Here is a 21,938-nt window from a genome sequence, read left to right as displayed (position 1 = left end):
CCCATTCTCAGTAAGATAATGTAGACCAGTCAAATTCGCTTGGGTAGCTATACTGGATTGTTTCTGTCTGCCCTATGTCTCCATAATGATTACACTATCCATTCTAGCTTTGACTCCCGAAAAGGCCAATTGTGGGGGTTAACCATGCTTTTGCTATAACCTGTTTAGTAGCTGTAAAAAAGTGTGTGATTAGGGAATATTGCGCCTTGGTAAATTCCCTTTTGATTTTGACTTTTCTGGTTTATGTTGTTATGGTTCTTAGTTATTATGCTTGCTATCGAAACGGACGTATAGGAGTTTAGAAATAAGTTTTGAATAAGAAATATATTCTTTTTACAACATTTATATTAATAGCAATTTCATATTAATAGGTGTTCTATATTGCTTATAAATAATCACTTTCCCATATAATTTTGACAACCATTGACCTTAACACGCCACTTTGCTTTCCTTACAGAGAATTAATCCAAAGTTAGAAGCTGAAACTCCTCGCAGGGAAGAGGGATGGAGAGATGACAGGACATCTGAGACCAGAGGACCCAGAAGAGCACATGATAGATACCACAGCCCTTCCCCACCAAGGGTAAGGCTGCCACTTTGTACACTTTTAACTTTTCAGCCATTAAAGGCTTTTCACATTTTTACAGTTCAGTTGTTTTTGGACTACACCAGAAATATGTTTCCTCTCTCAATCTGGCGAAACAGCAATCCAGGCGCAGACTCTGGTATGTTACAATTTGCTACATTAGTTACATTACATGCATTTCTCAGAAGTATAGAATGTAGAATGTTAGCAACTATTGTATCAATTAGAAATTCTGACTTTAATAAAACTTAGGCACTATGCTTTTTCGGCTGAAGGTAAAACATTTATCAAATAGTGTATTAAATTAGAACGGTTTACAGAGTTAGTGACCCCTTCCCTTCCAGAGAGAGTTGTTCCAGGTAACACTGTGAAAATAAAATTTTTAACTTCAAAGCTGTTGAAAATGTTATTTCTGGTGTACTGTCTAAAAACAACTAAACTGGAAAAAAAAAATATTTTAAAAGTTGAACAACCCCTTTAGGGTAGGGCCACACGGCGCGATTTCGCCGCGATTCTGCGCTGGGCGAGTTGCGAGTCGCTGCGGTTTTTAAGCCGAAATAGCTTTGTTAACTTTGGCGCTGGCGTCAATGCAAATCGCGGCGAAATCGCTGCGCTAATTCACACGCGGCGATTCGTTTCTATTGTCGCCCGAAGTTGCCTCGCTGGGCGTTTCCGGGCGACAGTAGAAAAAGAATCGCCGCGTGTGAATTAGCGCAGTGATTTCGCCGCGATTTGCATTGACGCCAGCGCCAAAGTTAACAAAGCTATTTCGGCTTAAAAACCGCAGCGACTCGCAACTCGCCCAGCGCAGAATCGCGGCGAAATCGCGCCGTGTGGCCTTAGCCTTAGATTACTATTAATTTTCATTCTTACTGCAGCGAAAGAGATCAGGAGATCTGAGATCTCTGAGATCAGGTAGTGCAGAAAAGGAAAGTGGGCCCCGACCTCGAAGAGGCTTCAGAGAAGAAGAGGTAATGAGCTCATTACATGTGTGTAATATATATATATATAGACAAATACAAGATTCCTCTGCACTCAACCCATTATCAATATATTTAAGACAGAGACATTTTGTGCATACTGCTACTGAAAAATGCCTTACCCTTTAAACAAAACAGGGATTGTTTGTCCATATATTGCAATATATTTAAGCTGGCCAACTACGTCAAAGTCATCCCATATCTGGCCAGTCCTATGCTCAATTTTCATTTGATTCATTAAGAATTCTATGGTTTCATTATACATTTTATAAAAGGGACGAATACGTTTTACCTGCAACTTACTAGCTGCTTTCAAAGTAAAACTCCCAAACTTGGCTGCCCTTTTATTAGACACCAGTGGGATCACCTGACTATAGTTGGAGGGGGTGGAACATGGAGCTGGTCACTGCTCTTGTAGAACTATAACAAACAAGGGAAAGTTGTGCTCACCACTAGTTTTTAAAATCATTAGGCGGGGGTGCAATGAGGGTGTGACCACAAAATACATATAGACAAATACAAGATTCCTCTGCAATATATTTAAGCTGGCCAACTACGTCAAAGTCACCCCAAATGAAAATTGAGCATAGGACTGGCCAGATATGGGATGACTTTGACGTAGTTGGCCAGCTTAAATATATTGCAATATATGGACAAACAATCCCTGTTTTGTTTAAAGGGTAAGGCATTTTTCAGTAGCAGTATGCACAAAATGTCTCTGTCTTAAATATATTGATAATGGGTTGAGTGCAGAGGAATCTTGTATTTGTCTATATGTATTTTGTGGTCACACCCTCATTGCACCCCCGCCTAACGATTTTAAAAACTAGTGGTGAGCACAACTTTCCCTTGTTTGTTATCTATCTATATATATATCTCTCTCTCTCTCTCTCTCTCTCTCTCTCTCTCTCTCTCTCTCTCTCTCTCTCTCTCTCTCTCTCTCTCTCTCTCTCTCTCTCTCTCTCTCTCTCTCTCTCTCTCTCTCTCTCTCTCTCTCTCTCTCTCTCTCTCTCTCTCTCTCTCTCTCCTCTCTCAGTATATCAAGTATAAACTGCTTTGTTATACACAATATATCAACAGTATGTAAATAGGATGGATCACATCATGTGGATAAAGTGATATAGCGTGTTACAAAGATGTACAGTCACTTACAAAGGGGTACATTGGGGCATACAATATATACAGTATGTTTAGTTTGTATGTGGCCCTAGAAAGTTGCCACTTTTATTTGAGGAAAAAAGGAAAGTGCACTATGTTTTGGGCTAAAGACCCTTCAGGTGCAAAAGGGTATTTTTAAGAAGGGTATCTGCCCTAAAATGTTGTACACTATAAGCCTTGCACCTTCCCCATTCATGTGTCCCCCCGTGTTCTTATTTTTTCTTTTTTTGACGCCATAAGATATACAGCATTTCAATCACCTGGACTGGCTATGTGTGTTTGGATGAATGGCCCATGTTGTGAAAAACACTGTTGATATACAGATTTAGAAAAATCCTTTACTCTTTGGAGAGCTCAGGATGTGTAATCAATATTTTCTCTGAATTTTTAGGACAAACCCCAAACTTATGAACCTTTTAAGAAGCCGCTACCTCCCTCCATGGTGAAGAAGGAACCTCCTGCTCCTGAGGTAATCTGCAGATTCCCATTTAAATGCAGGATGTACAAACTTGTCTTGCTAGGCTATATTCTTACCAATTCATTTGATTGTCTTTGTGCCCACTATTTCCTTAACTTGGTAATTAGATTTCTATTTTATTTTTTTGTTTTTCTTGCCTACCATTGAGGGACACGAGTACTATGAGGTAAAGTTCCTCGATCTTAGATAATGCATACTAAACAGTTTTCAAAAAAGTGTCTCTTCTACCATGGAGGCTTTAACCCCTTCTGATCTTCAATGCTGTTATCTTTAGGAGAAAAGTAACATTGTCCAATTTGTGTTCACTTTTCTTCATAAAGGGGTTGTTCACCTTTCAATTAACTTTTATTATTATTATGATGTAGAGAGTGATATTCTGAGACAGTTTGTAATTGTTTTTTATTATTTGTGGTTTTTGAGTTATTTAGCTTTTTATTCAGCAGCTGACCAGTTTGCCATTTCGACAATCTGGTAGCTAGGATCCACATTAACCTAGCAACCATGCATTGATTTGAATGAGAGACTGGAATATGAATATTAGAGGACCTGAATAGAAAGATGAGTAATAAAAAGTAGCAATTACAATACATTTGTAGGCTTACAGAGCTTTGTTTTAAGATGGGGCCAGTAACCCCCAATTGAAAGCTGGAAAGAGTCAGAAGAAGGCAAATCATTTAAAACTGTAAAAAAATAAAAAAAATGAAGTCCAGTTGAAAAGTTGCTTAGAATTAGCCATTCTATAACATATTAAAAGTTAACTTAAAGGTGAACAACCCCTTTAAAACAATTCTATGAAGCTAAATTGAAAGACTCCCTGCAGCTACCCGGTCCTACAAAAGGCATATTTTGTTTCGGAAATTCACTCTTTGTAGCTTCTTCATTTATAATCCTGCCTGCAGTATGGGGTCCTCCTAACCTCCAGAGATTTTCAGGATCCTATCGTCCCCATTCTGGGCTCCCACTTTTCCCATCTGTGAAATATTTAAAGTTTTTTTCAGAAAAATATTTTTTTTCTAGCTGATATTCTGTTTATGATACTTGCAGATGTTCCTAGTTTTTCATATCCCTTTCTTTGTTTCTTCTTCATGTTTCTGCTCTCTGCCCTGTCTTTTGAAGCCAAAAGTAAACCCTTTGATTGGGCTAATTGGTGAATACGGTGATGACAGTGAAGAGGAAGAAGATGAGCAGTTACCTCCCTCAAGGAAAAAGACGCCTCCCAGACCACCTCCATCATTGCCTCCACCAGTGCCCCCATCGCGTCCCCTGGCAGCTCCCCCATCGCGTCCCCTGGCAGCTCCCCCATCGCGTCCCCTGGCAGCTCCCCCATCGCGTCCCCCTGGCAGCTCCCCCATCGCGTCCCCTGGCAGCTCCCCCATCGCGGCCCCTGGCAGCTCCCCCATCGCGGCCCCTGGCAGCTCCCCCATCGCGGCCCCTGGCAGCTCCCCCCAGCACCTCAGTAAACAGTGTACAAGAGAAGCTTACAGACTGGAAAAAAATGGCTTGCTTACTCTGCCGCAGGCAGTTCCCCAACAAGGAGGCCCTAATCAAGCATCAGCAGCTTTCAGACCTCCACAAGGTAACTGCTTGCAGTCCTTTCACTGCCTTGATTAACTTACTGCTGATGGCATTGTGTAGGCAGTTATAGCCCTTAACTCTTGGTGAAATATCCTTTAAAGCCAATTCTTTTAACATTAATAGGGCAGTATAGAGCCTTTTTTAAAAATGAGCTCAATGAATAGGGCATATGCTGAATATACTTTTAGCCTTTCTTTTTAGCAAATATTTATGGTTTTGCACTAAGCAAGAAATTGAAACCAGTTTTTCTTTAGCAATTCTGTCTTCCCCTGGTTCTGCCAAACAAGTGAGAAGCTGATAAAACACCATTCCACAGAAAAGACCTGTGAATAATGGCTTCTCCTTATCTCAATGCCTAAAAAGGCTGCATCTTAGGGAAGGGAGGGCATTGTTTATACTGAGCTCTGTAGCTCCCTTTATACAAGTTTTACCCCTAATGGTAGAGGAGAGGTGAGTTCAATGAATAATTAACCAATTTTCCATTAGTGCTTTTCCATGACAAGAGACAAGGCAAAATACATTTTCAACAAAAGTCCTATGTATGGTGTTATTTTTTAGCAAAGGTGTGGTTTTTATGCTGTCCTTTTTAAGTGTAGGTCTGTCCACCTCTTATCGCAGTCTTTTGGTATGAGAATGCCTGCAGATAATGACCTGATTGAACATTTACTTTTCAGCAAAATCTGGCAATTCACCAGAAGATCAGAAAGTCTGAGAGAGAACTGGCATACCTTCAGCAGAAGGAGAGAGAGGTGTGTAATGGATGTGATAAACTAAGCAAGGTTTAATGTGGTATCATTTAAAACCTACAGATTCAAAATACTTGATTCAAATCGTTGTTGAATTGGTAGATTTTTCATGTAATTTCATATGATTTTTGGTCCATGTAAGGTAATCCTCATACATGTCCTCAGAGGACACAATGGATGGGGTACTTGTTTGGTAGCTCCAGCCTGAATGTTGATGTTATTGACAGGAGAATCAGTCCATACAGAGGAGATTGCAGCAGGCAAAAAAAGAGTTGGAGAAACTGGAAAGAGAGGAGGAGGGCAGTCGGCAGGTGCAGTGTCTCTTCATGTTATCTAACAACATATTTGGCATCAAAAGCAGTATGCTAAAAATAGTAGACTCTGTAGGAACATCTAGGGAAGAAAATGCACTGGCCAAATAATAATGACACAATGACCTATTCATGTGCAAACATACCTCTGGCCTTCAGCATGCTTTTGTTTTTGTGCATATCCCCTCACATGCACACATCTGTCACTGCACCTATGCCCAGCCATCTAATCCTCCCAGTAGGTAGAGTCCTGCATGTCCTTCACCTGATATTCCTGATAGTGAAACTGTATTGATGGATAGTTAAAAAATGTGTTAATTTTTTTTTTGTTGGGGGGGGTGTGTTCTTGACAGGGTATCAGTGGACACTGCAAAAGTAAGGAAAGCTCACCTGAGAAAAAGAAACCAAAATACTCCAACAGGTAATTCAATTCTTATGCAATTCTTACGTTACTCTAAGCAAGCTGTTGCTAGGGCTGTGTCAGAGTATTGTCTAGCTAAGAGCACCATCTCCAGCGCTGTAGTTTTTGTAAACAAGTGCTACGCTTACTGTATACATCTTTCAGATACCCAACTACAGGTCAGGGCTGAGCTGAAATACATTTTTTGGCAGACTACTAAAAGTACGCAGGGTAATTATTTTACAAAAGCTACAACACCAGAGACCTTATTCTTTAAGAAGCAGTACATCCAATGCAGCCCATTAAGGGCAGAGACACCATGTATTCGGGGAGATTAGTAGCCCAGCAACAAATCTCCTGTTCCTTGGGGCAACTAATCTCCCCGAACTGCCTTCCCAATAGCTAGAATGTAAATCGCCATCAGGATGGCACTTGGAGTGCTTCGTTTTCCGAAGCCGCCCCAAGTTATACTTGAGGCGACTTTGGAAAACAAAGCGATTTACATTCTAGGCGACTGGGAGGCAGTTTAGGGAGATTGGTCGCCCTGAAGAAGAGGAGATTTGTCGCGGGGCGACTAATCTCCCCGAATCTGAAATGCGTGTCCTCTGCCCTAAAAGGCAGCTGAACGCGAGGGTGGATGGGAGTAATCCTTTGATATCTTGAAAATAATATTTGCCATAGTATATTTAGAACAAGAGTATAAAAAAGGAATACTTAAGCAAGTAGTACAAAATAATTGTCATCATTTTCACCTTTTAGAGAAATAATTATGCTAATTTTTCATAGATATCTCTAATAAAATTCTACAACGTGGAATGACAACATCCATTAAGTAGGTAAGTATTATATTCAGGAAAGAATATTTGTGGTCTCCATATGTCTTCTAAATCCAACCTAATTCTAACTGTGAGCACAATGTTTATAAAAAATTGTCTTAGTTTTAACTGTAAAGTCATCAAAAAGAGGAAATGTGTGTTTTAAAGGAGAACAAAATAATAGCTTCCCAGACACATTGGTTCCTTGTGTTTGCCACTCAAAATAATTCACATTGGTATACTTCATAACTCTCAAAACAATTCCCTTTTTGCCCCATTTTCCTTCCTTCCTTCGTCGTGGCTGAGTTTGAATATCCATGCTCTTTCTAAAAAAGATTATTGGATCAAGTGGTGTTGCTAGGTTTAGTTGCCCTTTAAGGTGTATATACACTGGCTGACCCTTGATGGTATGTAGCTGATCCACCCATATACTGAACATGCTGATGCTGTACGATACATAAGTTGAGAGGTACGGCATCCACTCATATGTGATCATAATGCAGTTAGTACACCCTGCTTACTGAGTGGGTAGAACTGAACAGGTAAATATCTATCCCACCAGTCTCTTTCTCTTGAACTTGACATGGTCCCCTTTTCAATCCCTCTCCTTTTTGGTCCTCATCCTGCTTTGATGTAGGTTGCTCTCTAAAAGCACACTTTTTGCCCTCCGCTTTTCCATTTTTTGTGTTCTCTGTTTATTTTCTCTTCTTTCCCCTTCTCGTCTGCCATCTTGATCTTCTGATCTACTAGTACCTCTACCTTTTATTGAAGATCTGTGAAGATTTGTGACTTCATCACTAAGATGTTCAGAGCATTCCCTAAACGTTCTGGCAAACAGCTGAGCTGCAGTTATTCCTGCCACAAAGTATTCACATTTCTTGCCCTCCCATGGTGATTAATCTATTAGAGAGGAGACGGTGGAGACATTTTGGTGGCACTGTTTTGGCTCCAGAGTGTTCAGGCTTAAATATAATTTATCTTGTTTGTACTGCCTCCAATGGGAAGCAACTAACAAAGGAATTGCCACCAAGAGTCATCTCCTGGACAATGTCAGGCTAGCCTGCAGGGGAACCATTATTTTTCCTGCTGGGCCCTTTGACCTTTCTGGAGCACATGCCTTTCTGGGATGTTCGCCTTTAAATTAAATTTTATCTTTTAGAAGCTACTGTATCTGGTTGTTAGGGTCCAGTTTACCCTAGCTACCAAACAGTGTTTGAATGAAAAACTTGAATATAAATAGGTTAGGGCTTCACAGAACAATAGTTTTTGTTTTTTTGCTGCAGGGATCAGTGACCTACACTTGAAAGCTGGAAAGAATCAGAAAGGGGAGGCAATTATTCAAAAACTATTTAAAAAAAAAAAAAAAAAATGAAATACAGTTGAAATGTTCCTAAGACTTGGCCATTCTAAAACATACTAAAAGTTAAGGTGAGCTCTACCCAATGTCTACCCTAAAAAATGAGGCTGTTCATTATATAGGGCTGTCAGAACGAATTGCACAGTGTAAATGGGAGAGCAAATGTTAACAGATTGATATAACACCAGGGCTAGAGAGGTTCAGATTACACACTGTTCAGTCTGTCTACACAGCTAACACAAGCAATAATGTAACAAGCAGAACACAAGGTCATGCCTAGGTTTTCATTGTTACTTTAAGAAAAACTTCCCATGGAAATGAGGAACATTCTAAATCAAATTGAAATGTCTGTGCCGTTCCTGATCAAATGACTGTACTATTAACTGTCCATTTCAGCCAGATATCTATTGGGCAGGGAAGAATTCAGCTGTTAAAATTGATACAATAGTTGCCAATACTCCAGAGATGCTGTTGAGAAATGGAGCAACTAAATGTAGCAAAATGGTAACAGTTTTGAGTCTGCAGCAGAATTACTGAGCTGCCACACTGAAACACTAGAGACGGGTACATTAAAGGGGTTGTTCACCTTTGAGATAACTTTAAGTATTATGTATGGAGTGATAATTTGCAATTTGTTTTCATTTTTTATTATTGATGGTTTTTGAGTTATTTAGCTTTTTATTCAGCAGCTCTTCAATTTGCATTTTAAGGAATCTGGTAACTAGGGCCCAAATTACCCTAGCAACCATGCATTAATTTGAATAAGAGACTGGAATATGAATAGGAGAGGCCAGAATAGAAAGATGTGTAATAAAAAGTAGCAATAACAATACATGTGTAGCCTTACAGAGCATTTGTTTTTTTTAGAAGGGAGTTAGCGACACCCATTTGAAAGCTGCAAAGAATCAGAAGAAAAAGATAAATAACTATAAAAACTATAAAAAAATAAATAATGAAAATCAATTGAAAAGTTGCTTGGAATTGGTTGTTCTATAACATACTAAAAATTACTTTAAAGCTGAGCCACCCCTTTACATTTATATTTTGGAAAAAATTTAAAAAGTAATTGATGTCTTTATTTCTGGAGAACAATCTGAAAACAACTAGACTGAAAAAGTGTGTGGGATTCTAAATTGTGTTTTTTGTTTGTTTTTTTTAAATAATTCTTATCACCCACTGTAGCAGAGCAGCTATGAAGTTAGTATATAACATTAAAAGTCAAAGGGAACCTGTTTTCAAATACTTCCCCTTTCTTAATTCTGTAATCTTCCCTTGTGTTCTTTTATAGTGAAGATTCTGCAGACCTGCATCACAAGTGATAAAAGCAGAGCCAAGGTGATGCCAGCCTCAAAGCCAATGGGAGTCCTACAGAGAAAACATGAGGAAGCTCATCTTGGCACGGTACAAGGAGCTGGAATGAAAATCCTGCCTGTTCCCACAGCCCATCTCCATTTTCCTTTGTGTTTATCTGTAATGGCTTTTTTTTCTGCTGCTATTTTTTTTTAATAAAAAATGTAAATATTAATCTGTTTTGTATTTTTAAGTGAAGCTGGGATGTTTAACAAATGGTTGAGCCAGTGGTATCCTTGTCCTACAAATAGTCACATATGTCATTGGTCTGACAGCAGGAGGCCGACATACTATTCACACGAGGTGGACTTGGGCAGATAGTACTGGCAGCAGCTGAAGATAATGCACAGTGACTTATGTTTGTTATAGTTCTGTGCATATTTAGGCTGGCAATATCTACAGCTCCATGCACATCTGAATTGCCATAGCCAGCGGCTCTTGCACAGTAAGGGTGGTGGTACTGAGGCCTATTGAGAAGTCAGAGCAGTCTGTGCGTGGGACTCCTTTGACCACTGATAAGAAATTCTGATTTATTGGGCTTTTTAGTATGATACGACTCGTATATAATTAAAGAGGGCATCTGGAGGGGGCGTGGCTAGCCGGCAAGCAGCGTGGACGTGTCTCTTAAGCGCTCCCAGGGTCCCTACTAATTCCGGCCATTATCCCCTGTAAAATATAGTTGTCCTCCAAGATACAAGCTACCTGGAGATCCGCAGAGTCGGCCGCTTCCATCCGGACTCGCATCCGCCGCCCCAGCATCTCCTAGGCTGCGCACTGACGTGCGGCCTAGTCCCGCGCTTAAAGCCGCGGACTCCAGTACAGCTCTGCCCTGGCCGCATCCGGACCGGCTATTGCATCCCGCCGACTGCGACGGAAACCAACACAGCAGGGCACACGCGGTGGCGTGTTGAAGGGGTGAGTGCCACACTGACCCTGGGGGCGCCGCATCTCACCGTCCATAAGGCAAGCTAATGCCCACTCCACTGCAGGCTTCCAGGGCCTGAGACTGTGGGGCTTCCTGCCACTCCCTACAATACAGGGATACTGTTATTGCCTGAGGCCCTCAGGAGTACAAACTCAGGAGGGACCAACTTGTGTGCCACCTTCAAGAAGGTCCATGACAGTTAATGAGGCAGCCTTATTAGGTGGTACCCACAAGGAGAAGGGTGGGCACCATACCGTGCAAAGGCAGAGCTTCTGCAACGCTCCCTTCCTTGTACACGCCCTGCGGCTATATTGTAACGGCAGCCCTGCGCCCTGTAGTGGAGTACCCATTTGACCTCTACAGTCCCTTCCTTGGCCAGCTCTACTTCAAGGCCCTACAACACTCCTGCCATCATTCTGCCTTATGGAATGGTCACACCTGGGCACTGATCTAATGTAGAGAACCCACACGTGAGCTCCGTGTACCGCATTCTACCACTATTTTGGAGACCCTACTCTAGCAACAAGTACAGCTCCTGCTATAACGACACTACTCTTCCCATAATGGGAGGCAGCAAAACTCAAAAACCCAAGTCTGATGCGGCATCTAAACTTGAGCAATTTGCCAGGTAGCCCTCTCAAAATGGCTCTCAGCCGAAAGAGCCTCAACCAGAGGCTGCAAGCTCCTCATCAGCGCAACCTGAGGCTGCGACGCAACTGCTGCTGGACGCAATTACAGATTGCAGGACCTCGCTGTCCTCTAAGTTGGAGGAGGTCAAAGTCGATCTTTCGCTACTTCGGGCTGACCTGCAGAATATGCGGGAGAGAGTGTGTGAAACAGAAAACAGAATCTCAGCCCTTGAGGACACCTGTGCTCCACTCCCTGCTGCAATAACTCGCATGGAAACTCAACTTAAAGCCTGCACGGACAAGCTGGACGACTACGAAAATAGGCAGCGACGAAATAATGTACGTATTTTGGGACTCCCAGAAAGAGCAGAGGGGAATGACCCAGTGGCCTTTGCAGAGAAATGGCTGAGAGACTTTCTCCCCACGGCTGCCTTCTCACCCTTCTATGCGGTCGAAAGAGCCCATCGGGTGCCAGGTAGGAGTCTCCCGCCAGGGGCACCTCTTAGGCCCTTCTTGGTTCGGCTGCTGAACTTCAGGGATCGGGACGCCATACTTCAGGCAGCCAGACAAAGCCCAGATATTTCGGTGGAAGGCAAAAAGGTATCCATATACCCCGATTATTCTGCAGAGCTTCAAAGACAAAGAGGCACCTTTATGGCAGTCAAGCGTCGCCTGCGGGAAGCCAATTTGAAATATGGCATGCTCTACCCAGCTAAATTGAGGGTTCAAGCCGGAGATAGAGCCAACTTCTTCACCTCAGCTCAAGATGCAAGTGACTGGCTTGATGCGAGGGGTGCTCCGTCCCCTAGAGCAAGCCCTCGCCGTCCCAACTAGACTGTTGCTGGAAGCAGATGCTGCAGCAGGTGAGATCATTCTTGTTTATACCTTTCTGACTGATGTAGCCTCGTATTATCGCCTGAGCCGTATGTAGCAGACTCCATTTACGGGTGATAGGGTGAGGGCATCGCTCCACTTGTACCCACACTGCTCAGTGATATATGGATGTACCTTTCCCATCTTGGAGTGGCACATGGCTGGAACTTTGTGAGCCATGACTGCAGATTGGTTGCTACAGACTGTTCATGCATGTACTTTTGAGCTTTCAGAGCCACTCTTGACACCCTCTCTGTGGTATACTCAAGATAGGAGCCCGCTCTCTCCTTAATGGCTATGTGCTGATACTACGCTAGAGCGTGTCATACCCTATCCACTGAAAGATTGTCCCATGATATGGCCGGTGTACGGCAGGGGGACGGTTATACCCTGAGATTTACACTGTCTGAGTATTCCTGTGTGTTGTGCTTATTGCCCGTACTGCACTAGTGCCTGATACGCTTGGCTACCTCAGTCGGATCATGCTGCAGTGATGGAACTTAGGATCTCCCCGACATGCATATGCTATATTAGGTACCACGGAGACTCGGACTCTACCTCTGTACCAACGTATATTTTTGTTTGAGTTATTGCCAAGTGCTACCCACTCCCCTGTTGGGATTGTTCGAATTAAGGGAAAATGTATCTCCAGGTTAGGAGGAGGATACCGGGTGGGGGGTATAATGTTAATGGGTATACCTTTTGTCTGTCTTTTTTCTCTTTTCCCCTTTGCTTTGCTTACCTCTGTGAGGGGAGGTTTAAGGTCTAACCATTATTGCTGGTGGTGCGAGATATTGCTGTTGACTGCTATCGATATCCCATGAAACTCGAAGAATGCTCTAATATCACCTACAAACGTCAATCTCTTGCTGGGTGACCTCGGTCCCTTAGAACCACCCGGGCCCCAGTGGATCATAGTTTACCCTACTAATAACTATGACTCTGCAAAGTTTTAAACTAATATCCTGGAATGTGCGTGGGATTAATGATAAAGTCAAAAGGGCACTGGTTTTAGATACGGCCAGAAAATCTGGGGCGGATATTATCCTATTGCAGGAGACACCTCTAGTAGGCCAGAGAGTCCGTGCTCTGAAACGGAACTGGGTTTCGGTGGCATACCATGCGGACTTCTCAACATACTCCAGGGGAGTTGCTATCCTGATTAGAAAGTCATTACATTATCATTTTCACGCACTAACCTCGGATAGAGGTGGCAGATATTTAATTTTGAAAGTCCAAATTGCCGGTACCATTTATATCATTGTTAATGTCTACTTACCTCCTGCAGATATTCAAATACTAAATGAAATCCTACAAAAAGTAGCTGCAATGGGCAACCATCGTATGCTATGGGCAGGTGACTTTAACTTGGTCCCTGATCCGGCCCTAGATAGGCTTCACCCCTCCGCCCATGACACCAAAACTTTTGCCCGTTGGGTGGAAGCTACTGGCCTGATAGATGTCTGGAGATGGAGGCACCCCCAGCTTAAACAGTATTCGTGTTACTCGGTGGCCTCAGCGGCAATGTCTCGTATCGATATATGTCTAGGTACAACTGAAATATTGCCATATGTTGACTCTGTAGAATACTTGACAAGGATGTGTTCTGATCATGCCCCCCTATTATTGTGTCTGGGTGGCACCAATCAGGTTAGAAGAGATAAATGGAGATTACCCCCCAAATGGATAGCTAACCCACAGGTTCACGAACGTCTCTTCCCTCAGCTGACACAATATTGGGAAATAAACCAAGACACTGCAGCAGACCATATAGTGTGGGACGCCAGTAAGGCCTTTATATGAGGTGCATATATCTCCCTTATTAAATTAGCACGTAGTGAGGGTGACCTGGCTCTCTCTCTGGCTAAAGACACTCTAGCTAAAGCAGAATCAGAACTGACGCACAACGAATCGGATGTAACTAAACAGGCTATGCAATCAGCTCAGAGGGATCTGGACTTACTACTAGTTGACAAATACTCGCAACGGGAGCTCTATAGAGCAGCTGCCTGGTATGACAAGGGCGACAAAAATGGGAAGCTGCTGGCGCTACTGGCCAGGGGAGATGAGCCTAAGACCATGATACAGGCCATTACTGATGGAAATGCTCTATTTACAGACCCGACCCTAATGAAGCAACAATTTGAGACGTACTTTCAATCCACTTACCAATCACCTCCCGATACCTCGTCTGACAGGCTTAAGGAGTTCTTAACTACAATAGACTTTCCAGAAATTTCTCCAGATCTAGCCACGCAATTAGACCAAGATATTACCTTAGATGAAATTAAAGATGCCATTAATGGGTTTCCTGTGGGGAAAACACCGGGTCCGGATGGGATTCCGATAGAATGGTATAAGAAGTATGTTGACTTTCTGGCCCCCAAACTCCTTGCTCTCTTCAATGGCACCATTAGGACTGGGGTACTGCCGGACTCATGCTATGATGCCTTTATTACCCTAATACACAAGGAAGGCAAACCCCCTGATAGATGTGATTCATACAGGCCTATCTCCCTCCTTAACTGTGACGTTAAGATTTTTGCCAAAATCATTGCCAACAGACTTAAATTGATAGCACCTGATTTGATACATCCGGACCAGACGGGCTTCATGCCCTCTAAGGCCACGGATATCAATGTGAGACGACTCTTTACTAACCTAGCGATTCAGCATGACAATCTGGGGAATAGAATTGTAGTGTCCCTCGATACAACGAAGGCCTTTGACACGGTCCAGTGGCAATACTTATGGGAGGTATTGACTCGGTATAAGTTAGGTCCTAAACTTCAGAAGTGGATTCAGCTTCTGTATGCACACCCGAGGGCCAAGGTATTGGTCAATGGACAAATATCCGACAGCATTTATCTAGGAAGGGGCACCCGCCAGGGGTGCCCTCTTTCGCCTTTGCTTTTTGCCCTGGCTATAGAACCCCTCGCCATTAGAATACGGGCGAATGAGGATATACAGGGCCTTTGTGTAGGTAACCTGATTGAAAAAATCTCGCTATACGCTGACGATATGCTTGTCTATCTGGCCAACTCGGGTGCAGCCCTTGAAAATCTCCTGGCAACTATTTCTGAATTTGGACAATACTCCGGTCTGAAAATAAATCGCACTAAGTCGGTGGTGTTCCCCATAGATCCCCTTCCCCCGGATTCGCCGGACACCTTACTACAACTCAAGGTTGTGAACTCATTTAAATACCTGGGTATAGTGATCCATAAAGACCTTAATAGATATGTACAACTTAATTTAGATCCAGTAGTGCAGACCCTGACTAACAAAGTTGCTGTATGGCAAGACCTCCCTCTTTCTTTACCAGGCAAAATTAATATGTTTAAAATGATCTTTTTGCCCAAATTTCTATATACTCTCCACAACTCTCCCATAACCCCTTGGGCCCATTGGTTCACCAGACTGGACAAAATAATTAGGAATTTCTTATGGGCAGGAGAACATCCCCGATTAAACTTTAGGGTGTTACAGGCGCCGGCTTCTGGAGGAGGCCTAGCATTACCTAATCTTAAACTCTACTTCCTTGCGGCCCAGTTGGTTTATGCCCACTGGTGGATTGTCCCTGATAGAAGCAACTCAGCGGTGGTGTTAGAAGCAGCGGTATTAGGCTCCTTTGAGGCCCTTGCCAAACTCCCTTACCGAGGTGTCTCCCCATATCACGTGACCACTACCCCTATGCAAACAGTGGTGAAAGCATTTCAGAAATCCCAAGAACTGGTTCGAGGAACCTCCACCACCTGGTCCCCCCACACCCCGCTATGGGGTAATAATCACCTCCCTCATTTACGCTCACTCCCAGACATCGCCTGGTGGGCACAGATTGGGATTAAAACTCTTGGTGATATCGTCACGGGGGGTGACTGTAAGAGCTTTGCCACAATCCAACAGGACTTCCACCCCCACCCGGATATGTTGTTTCGTTATTTCCAATTACGCCATGCTTTCAACGTGCAATTCCCAATAAAGCCTGTGGACTTAAAGGGGAAGGAAACCTCGTCGGCGCTAACCCCCCTCCCGTGTATTGCCCCCCCTCCCTCCTCCCCCCTGGCCTACCCCTCCCGCTGGGCAAATGCCCCTAACTTGTTACTTACCCTTCTGCGCAGGTCCAGTCCAGGGAGTTCACAGGCGACATCTTCTTCCACGCGATCTTCTTCCTCCTTTGACCGGCGCATGCGCAGTAGGATCGTTTCGCCGGTACGATCTACTGCGCATGCGCGTGACTTTTGGCGCATGCGCAGTAGATCCGTACCGGCGAAATGCTCCTACTGCGCATGCGCCAAAACGCCGGTCAAAGGAGGAAGAAGATCGCGTGGAAGAAGATGTCGCCTGTGAACTCCCTGGACTGGACCTGCGCAGAAGGGTAAGTAACAAGTTAGGGGCATTTGCCCAGCGGGAGGGGTAGGCCAGGGGGGAGGAGGGAGGGGGGCAATACACGGGAGGGGGGAGGGGGGTTAGCGCCGACGAGGTTTCCTTCCCCTTTAAAGGTATCGTCCCTTGAGACCTATCTGCACAGCTTAGACCTACCAAAACCCCTATCCTGGTTATATACGATACTATCTACCGCTGGTCCCTCTCCCCTTGAGAGAGTTAAGGGCAAATGGCAGGCAGACATTCCTGACCTGGATGATGAAAAATGAAAGGACGCACTACAGCTTGTAACAGCACTATCAATATCCATGAGGGACAGGCTTATACAAATTAAATTTTTAAATAGAGTTTACTTAATATATGCTACGGTGTCGGACCTGTGCCCTAAGTGCAGTGTGGAACCTGGTACTCTGTTTCATGTGTTTTGGTCCTGTCCATTAATTCAGAGTTTTTGGAGTGCAGTCCTCCAATACTTGAATGAAAAGCTTGCACTGCCCAGCATTCGTTCGCCAGAAACCTGTCTGTTGGGGATAATAGGGGATTTGCAGCTGCACCCGTATACTAGAATTATGTTATTTACAGCTCCTGTATTATGCTAAGAAAGCCATATTAATGCACTGGAAATCGCTCAACCCTCCCACGTTACAATATTGGAAAACTCTGGTAAATGATTCTCTCTCGAATCAGAAACTGACCTATCTCTCGAGAGGATGCCCCACGAAATTTGAAGCGATCTGGGGTACTTGGTTGAATGTGCAAGCTGGTTAACTGCCTATACACTAATTTATTGGATGTATCATATTATACCTTACCCCCCCTCTCTCTCTTAACTTTCTCCCTTTTCTGTCTCTTTATTGTTCTTAACCGTGTTATGTTTTAAACTTTAAATAAAAAACTTTTAAAAAAATAAAAGAGGGCATCTGACTGAAGTGTAAGTCATGTTGCACTTAAAACTTGTGTATCAAAAATTTAGTTATGACAATATAGTACAATAAAAATCTGGCAAATATTTGTAGTATGAACTTTTTAATATCTAGCTAGAGACAGCTCTTAAACACTGAAAGGAGGCTGTTTAAGGAGAATCAAAGAGATAAAGCCAATTTCTTAGGCACCCCCTGTGACTACAATCGCTAACCTTCTACCTGAAGCTAGCACTATGATTCTTTAAATAAATGCACCAGGAAAAGGTATTATTGTGCATCGCCACCATTATCTTTCCTGGTCCTGGGTATTATCGGTGCCTCCCTGGGCAGGTACACTGTTTTGCCTAATAAAAGAAAAACATATTCTAAGCTCCTTCACAATATACATTCATTACAAATTTTCTATGGTTTTTAAGTTATTTGTATATATTTTGCTATTGAAAGCAGTGTTTGTCCCTTTTTATTATCTGTCCTTATGACTTGAAACAATGTAAGACAAGGCAGCTGATTAACAGACCTGTCTTTCCTGGGGAACCAAGACTTTTGCAACATTGGTTAAAAAGTAACAACCAGGTGTTAAAGGGGTGGTTTACCTTTAAATTAAAGTTTAGTATGTTAGTAGTAGTATGTTAAAGGGGACCCGTCACCCAAAAAAATTATTTCAAATCCTATTTTATCATGTTAGTCAAGCAAAAAGAACTTTAATGACACTATATAAATTATTTGAATCTTGCTTCCATCAGTCTGGGAATTCATAATTATAGCAAGCAGGCAGGAGCCATTTGTGGACACCGTTATTAAGGAAAGCCTTGCATCATCTCAGAATCTTGTTTGTGCACCAGAATGGGGACCTGATGTCCATCCCCATGCCCTGGCTACACATTTAAATGGTTAAGAGAACTGGGGGAATGTAGGGAGAGCAGTGACACCTAGGAAGTGCCTAATGGAAAGTGAAAGTAATTGCTTGCCCCACCTCTATGCCTAGGCATAGAGGAGGGGCAGGCAATATTTGATTGACAGCTGATATTTTTAAATGAGTTTACAACAGCTATGATGACTTTAATAAAAAAAAAGAAACTGGATTTCATATTTAATTTGAAAAGGACTTTTATTATACAGATTTTTATGTCTGGGTGACGGGTCCATTTTAACAGCTAATTCTAAGCAACTTTTCAATTGGCCTTTTTTTTTTTCATATAGTTTTTGAATTTTTTACCTTCTAAAAAAAAACATGCTCTGTAAGGCTACATATTCATAGTTATTGATACTTTTTATTACTCCTATTTTCATTCAGGGCTTCATCCTTGTCATATTCCATTATTTTATTAATGGCAATGCATGGTTGTTAGGTTAATTGGGACCATAGCAACAGAATTGCAAACTGCTATATCAAAAGCTAAATAACTCAAAAACCACAAATAAAAAATGAAAAGCAATTGCAAATTGTGTCAGAATATTACTCTCTACATAATACTAAAAGTTAACTCAAAGGTGAAAACCCCTGTTAAGCAAATTTAAAAGCACTGAAAATGTGTAATAAATGTATATTGGAAATTTGCTTAGAATTATGTTTTCTTTTAATAGACCTGCCCTTTAAAGGGGGGGGGTTACCTCTTTGACACAAATTCAGGTAAAGGGATGACCTATCATGTGATTCATTATAATTATGATCATTCAATAGATGTATAGGGAGGAAGGGGGAGACAGACAAAGAGAATGGGGAGGGAAAAAGAAAGAAGAAAAAAAAAGGGGGGAAGTGAGGTAGGGAAAAGCTAGAAAGCATAAGGAGAAAGAACAATTAGAATGATCAGAACTATCCAAGCCAGGGGTATTTCGGGGGAAAGTTTCCTCGTCTGGGAATAGATTACTATATTGTCAGGGGTGCAGTTTGTCCCAAGGAGACCAAACTTTTTTTGAAATTTGGCAGGCGAGAACTGTGTAAGGCTGCTAGATATTCCATCCGTCGTATGTCCCGAATTGCCAGCTTTAATTCAGTAACTGTAAAAGGTTTCTTCCAGTTGCGGGCTATCACCCGTTTGGAAGCGGACAATATCAGGTTGGCCAATTTCTGGCCATGCTTTTTAAGCTTTGGAATCGGTGTACCTAACAAGAAGGTATGTGGGTCTAGCTGCAAGTTCAGATAAAATCTGGGTTCTAATAGAGTACGCACTGCTTTCCAATTTTCCTCCAGGAGAGGACACGTCCAGAACATGTGGTATAGGGTCCCCATATTGTCTCCAACACTCTGATGATACCGATGGATGAATTTAGTGGAGTTTACTGGCTGTCATGTACCATTGCATAAGGATCTTATAATTTGTTTCTTTAAGGGTGACACACATTGAGGCCTTCTTGAGATTCTCCCAAAGAGATGTCCATTTGGTGAGGGGTATGTTGTCCCCAAGAGCTTGTTCCCAAGCCAACATGTAACCATGCTTAATGAAAGATGATTCAGAGTGGGTGTTAATATTCCATAGATATCGGATATAAGGCCTTTCCTAGACCCTCTGATTGCCATCATTGTATCCAATGGTTTGAGCTCTGTGGCTGCCTGGGGTCCTACCATTTCAAGGGTGAAATGCTTAATTTGGATGTATTGGTAGTACAGTAAGTTGCTTAAAGTGATACTGTCATGGGAAAAAAACATTTTCAAAATGAATCAGTTAATAGTGCTGCTCCAGCAGAATTCTTCACTGAAATACATTTCTCAAAAGAGCAAACAGATTTTTTTATATTTAATTTTGAAATCTGACATGGGGTTAGACATTTGTCAATTTCCCAGCTGCCCATGGTCATGTGACTTGTGCCTGCACTTTAGGAGAGAAATGCTTTCTGGCAGGCTGCTGTTTTCCCTTCTCAATGTAACTGAATGTGTCTCGGTGAGACATGGGTTTTTACTATTAAGTGCTGTTCTTAGATCTACCAGGCAGTTGTTATCTTGTGTTAGGGAGCTGCTATCTGGTTACCTTCCCATTGTTCTTTTGTATGGCTGCTGGGGGAGAAGGGAGGGGGTGATATCACTCCAACTTGCAGTACAGCAGTAAAGAGTGATTGAAGTTTATCAGAGCACAAGTCACATGACTTGGGGCAGCTGGGAAATTGACAAAATATCTAGCCCCATGTCAGATTTTAAAATTGAATATAAAAAAATCTGTTTGCTCTTTTGAGAAATGGATTTCAGTGCAGAATTCTGCTGGATCAGCACTATTAACTGATTCATTTTGAATCCTGAAGTTCCTGGAAAGAGTACAATCTGCAAGTTAGCGGAGTTTAATCGGTTATACTTGGTTTTCAGGAGTTTTTTTTGAGTCTATATAAATCTTTTAATCTTTCCGATTGACTGAATGACAGATCGCCATGGTATGAAAAATGTTGGGACACCACACTTGAGGGCAGATTCACTAAAAGTCGAAGTGGCTAGCGACTTGTAGCCAACGTTGCCACCAGCAGAGACATAGCCAATTCACTAACTGGTGCATGCCCCAATTCACTAGCGAATAGGGTTGCCACCTTCAATGAAAAAAATAACCGGCCAGTGGGGGGCGGATACAAAAAGGAGGCGGCCATGATGCAAAAAGGGGCGGGGCTACGCAGTGCACCACAAAAAGGGGCGGAGCAACATTGCAGCGATGCGAAGAAGACTACAAAAAAGGTAAGTTTTGCGCACATGGGGGCAGGCCGAGGGCTTTTTTTAAAGGATATTACAAATTACCGGCAACTGCATTGCCGGTAAATTTGTAATACCGGCCCCAGCCTTGGCAGGTGTTTTACTGTAAAATACCGGCGGGGTGGCAACCCTACTAGCGAATGAGACCTTCACTATCGGTCATTACATTACACATAGAGATCGCCAAACGAGCGCAGCTCTCCCAACAATTGGATCATAATGCAGGAGTACGGGTGGTCGGTTTGTGGGACCGCATCAACGAACAGATGCTGTCTGCGATCTGACGGGATTTTAACCCCTGCCCGATTGACATCTACCCGACTCTCTGCCAGATATCAATCGGGGAAGGCCGTTGGAGGGCCCCACAAGGCCAATAAGCTGACGACTTGGTCTGTCGGCAGCTTTTATCAGTGTGGCTAGCTTCAGACTTGAAATACATGCCAATATGGTGGTCAGGCAGTTAGGTCAACATTGGAGCCTGCAGCTGAGGGGATGTGACTGAGCTGCAATCTGCAAATGAGGGAATGAGGCTTGAATGTGAGTAGAACCCCCTTTTTACATTTTATCATGGGACAAATAAATTGTTTAAAATCCAGGAAAATTTGAAATCAGGGAAATGCATTATATATATAGGAGGGACCACAAATAAATTGAGTCAGTGGATGTAAAATTGAGGTTTCACTGTATATTTTATAGAGCTAGAGGCCTGGTCAGTCACATAACCGCAGTACGTAGCGACACGTTTGCGTGAATCACTGGGGAATAGTGGGCTACGCAAA

General features: G+C 42.7%; 1 protein-coding gene across 10 annotated transcripts in view; it reads left to right on the top strand.

The window, feature by feature from the left end:
• rbm6.L (RNA binding motif protein 6 L homeolog) overlaps window positions 1-9,931 on the top strand; it is a 38,445-nt gene extending 28,514 nt beyond the window's left edge. For 5 of the 10 annotated variants that reach the window (XM_041590771.1, XM_041590761.1, XM_041590763.1 and 2 more), the window contains 10 exons: window positions 458-583; window positions 1,465-1,557; window positions 3,116-3,193; window positions 3,351-3,368; window positions 4,319-4,778; window positions 5,452-5,526; window positions 5,751-5,834; window positions 6,188-6,255; window positions 7,021-7,070; window positions 9,695-9,931. In XM_041590771.1, the coding sequence (XP_041446705.1) occupies window positions 458-583; window positions 1,465-1,557; window positions 3,116-3,193; window positions 3,351-3,368; window positions 4,319-4,778; window positions 5,452-5,489 (813 nt within the window). In that variant the 3' untranslated portion in view covers window positions 5,490-5,526; window positions 5,751-5,834; window positions 6,188-6,255; window positions 7,021-7,070; window positions 9,695-9,931. The remainder of the gene's footprint in view (window positions 1-457; window positions 584-1,464; window positions 1,558-3,115; window positions 3,194-3,350; window positions 3,369-4,318; window positions 4,779-5,451; window positions 5,527-5,750; window positions 5,835-6,187; window positions 6,256-7,020; window positions 7,071-9,694) is intronic. The other 5 variants (XM_041590769.1, XM_041590768.1, XM_041590762.1 and 2 more) reach the window with 5 other exon arrangements.
• The last annotated feature ends 12,007 nt before the right edge of the window (window positions 9,932-21,938 follow it).

Source organism: Xenopus laevis, chromosome 4L (genome assembly GCF_017654675.1).
Source record: "Xenopus laevis strain J_2021 chromosome 4L, Xenopus_laevis_v10.1, whole genome shotgun sequence".
NCBI lineage: Eukaryota > Metazoa > Chordata > Amphibia > Anura > Pipidae > Xenopus > Xenopus laevis.
Note: the sequence above shows the minus strand (reverse complement) of the source record. Positions and strands in the feature narration are given on the sequence as shown.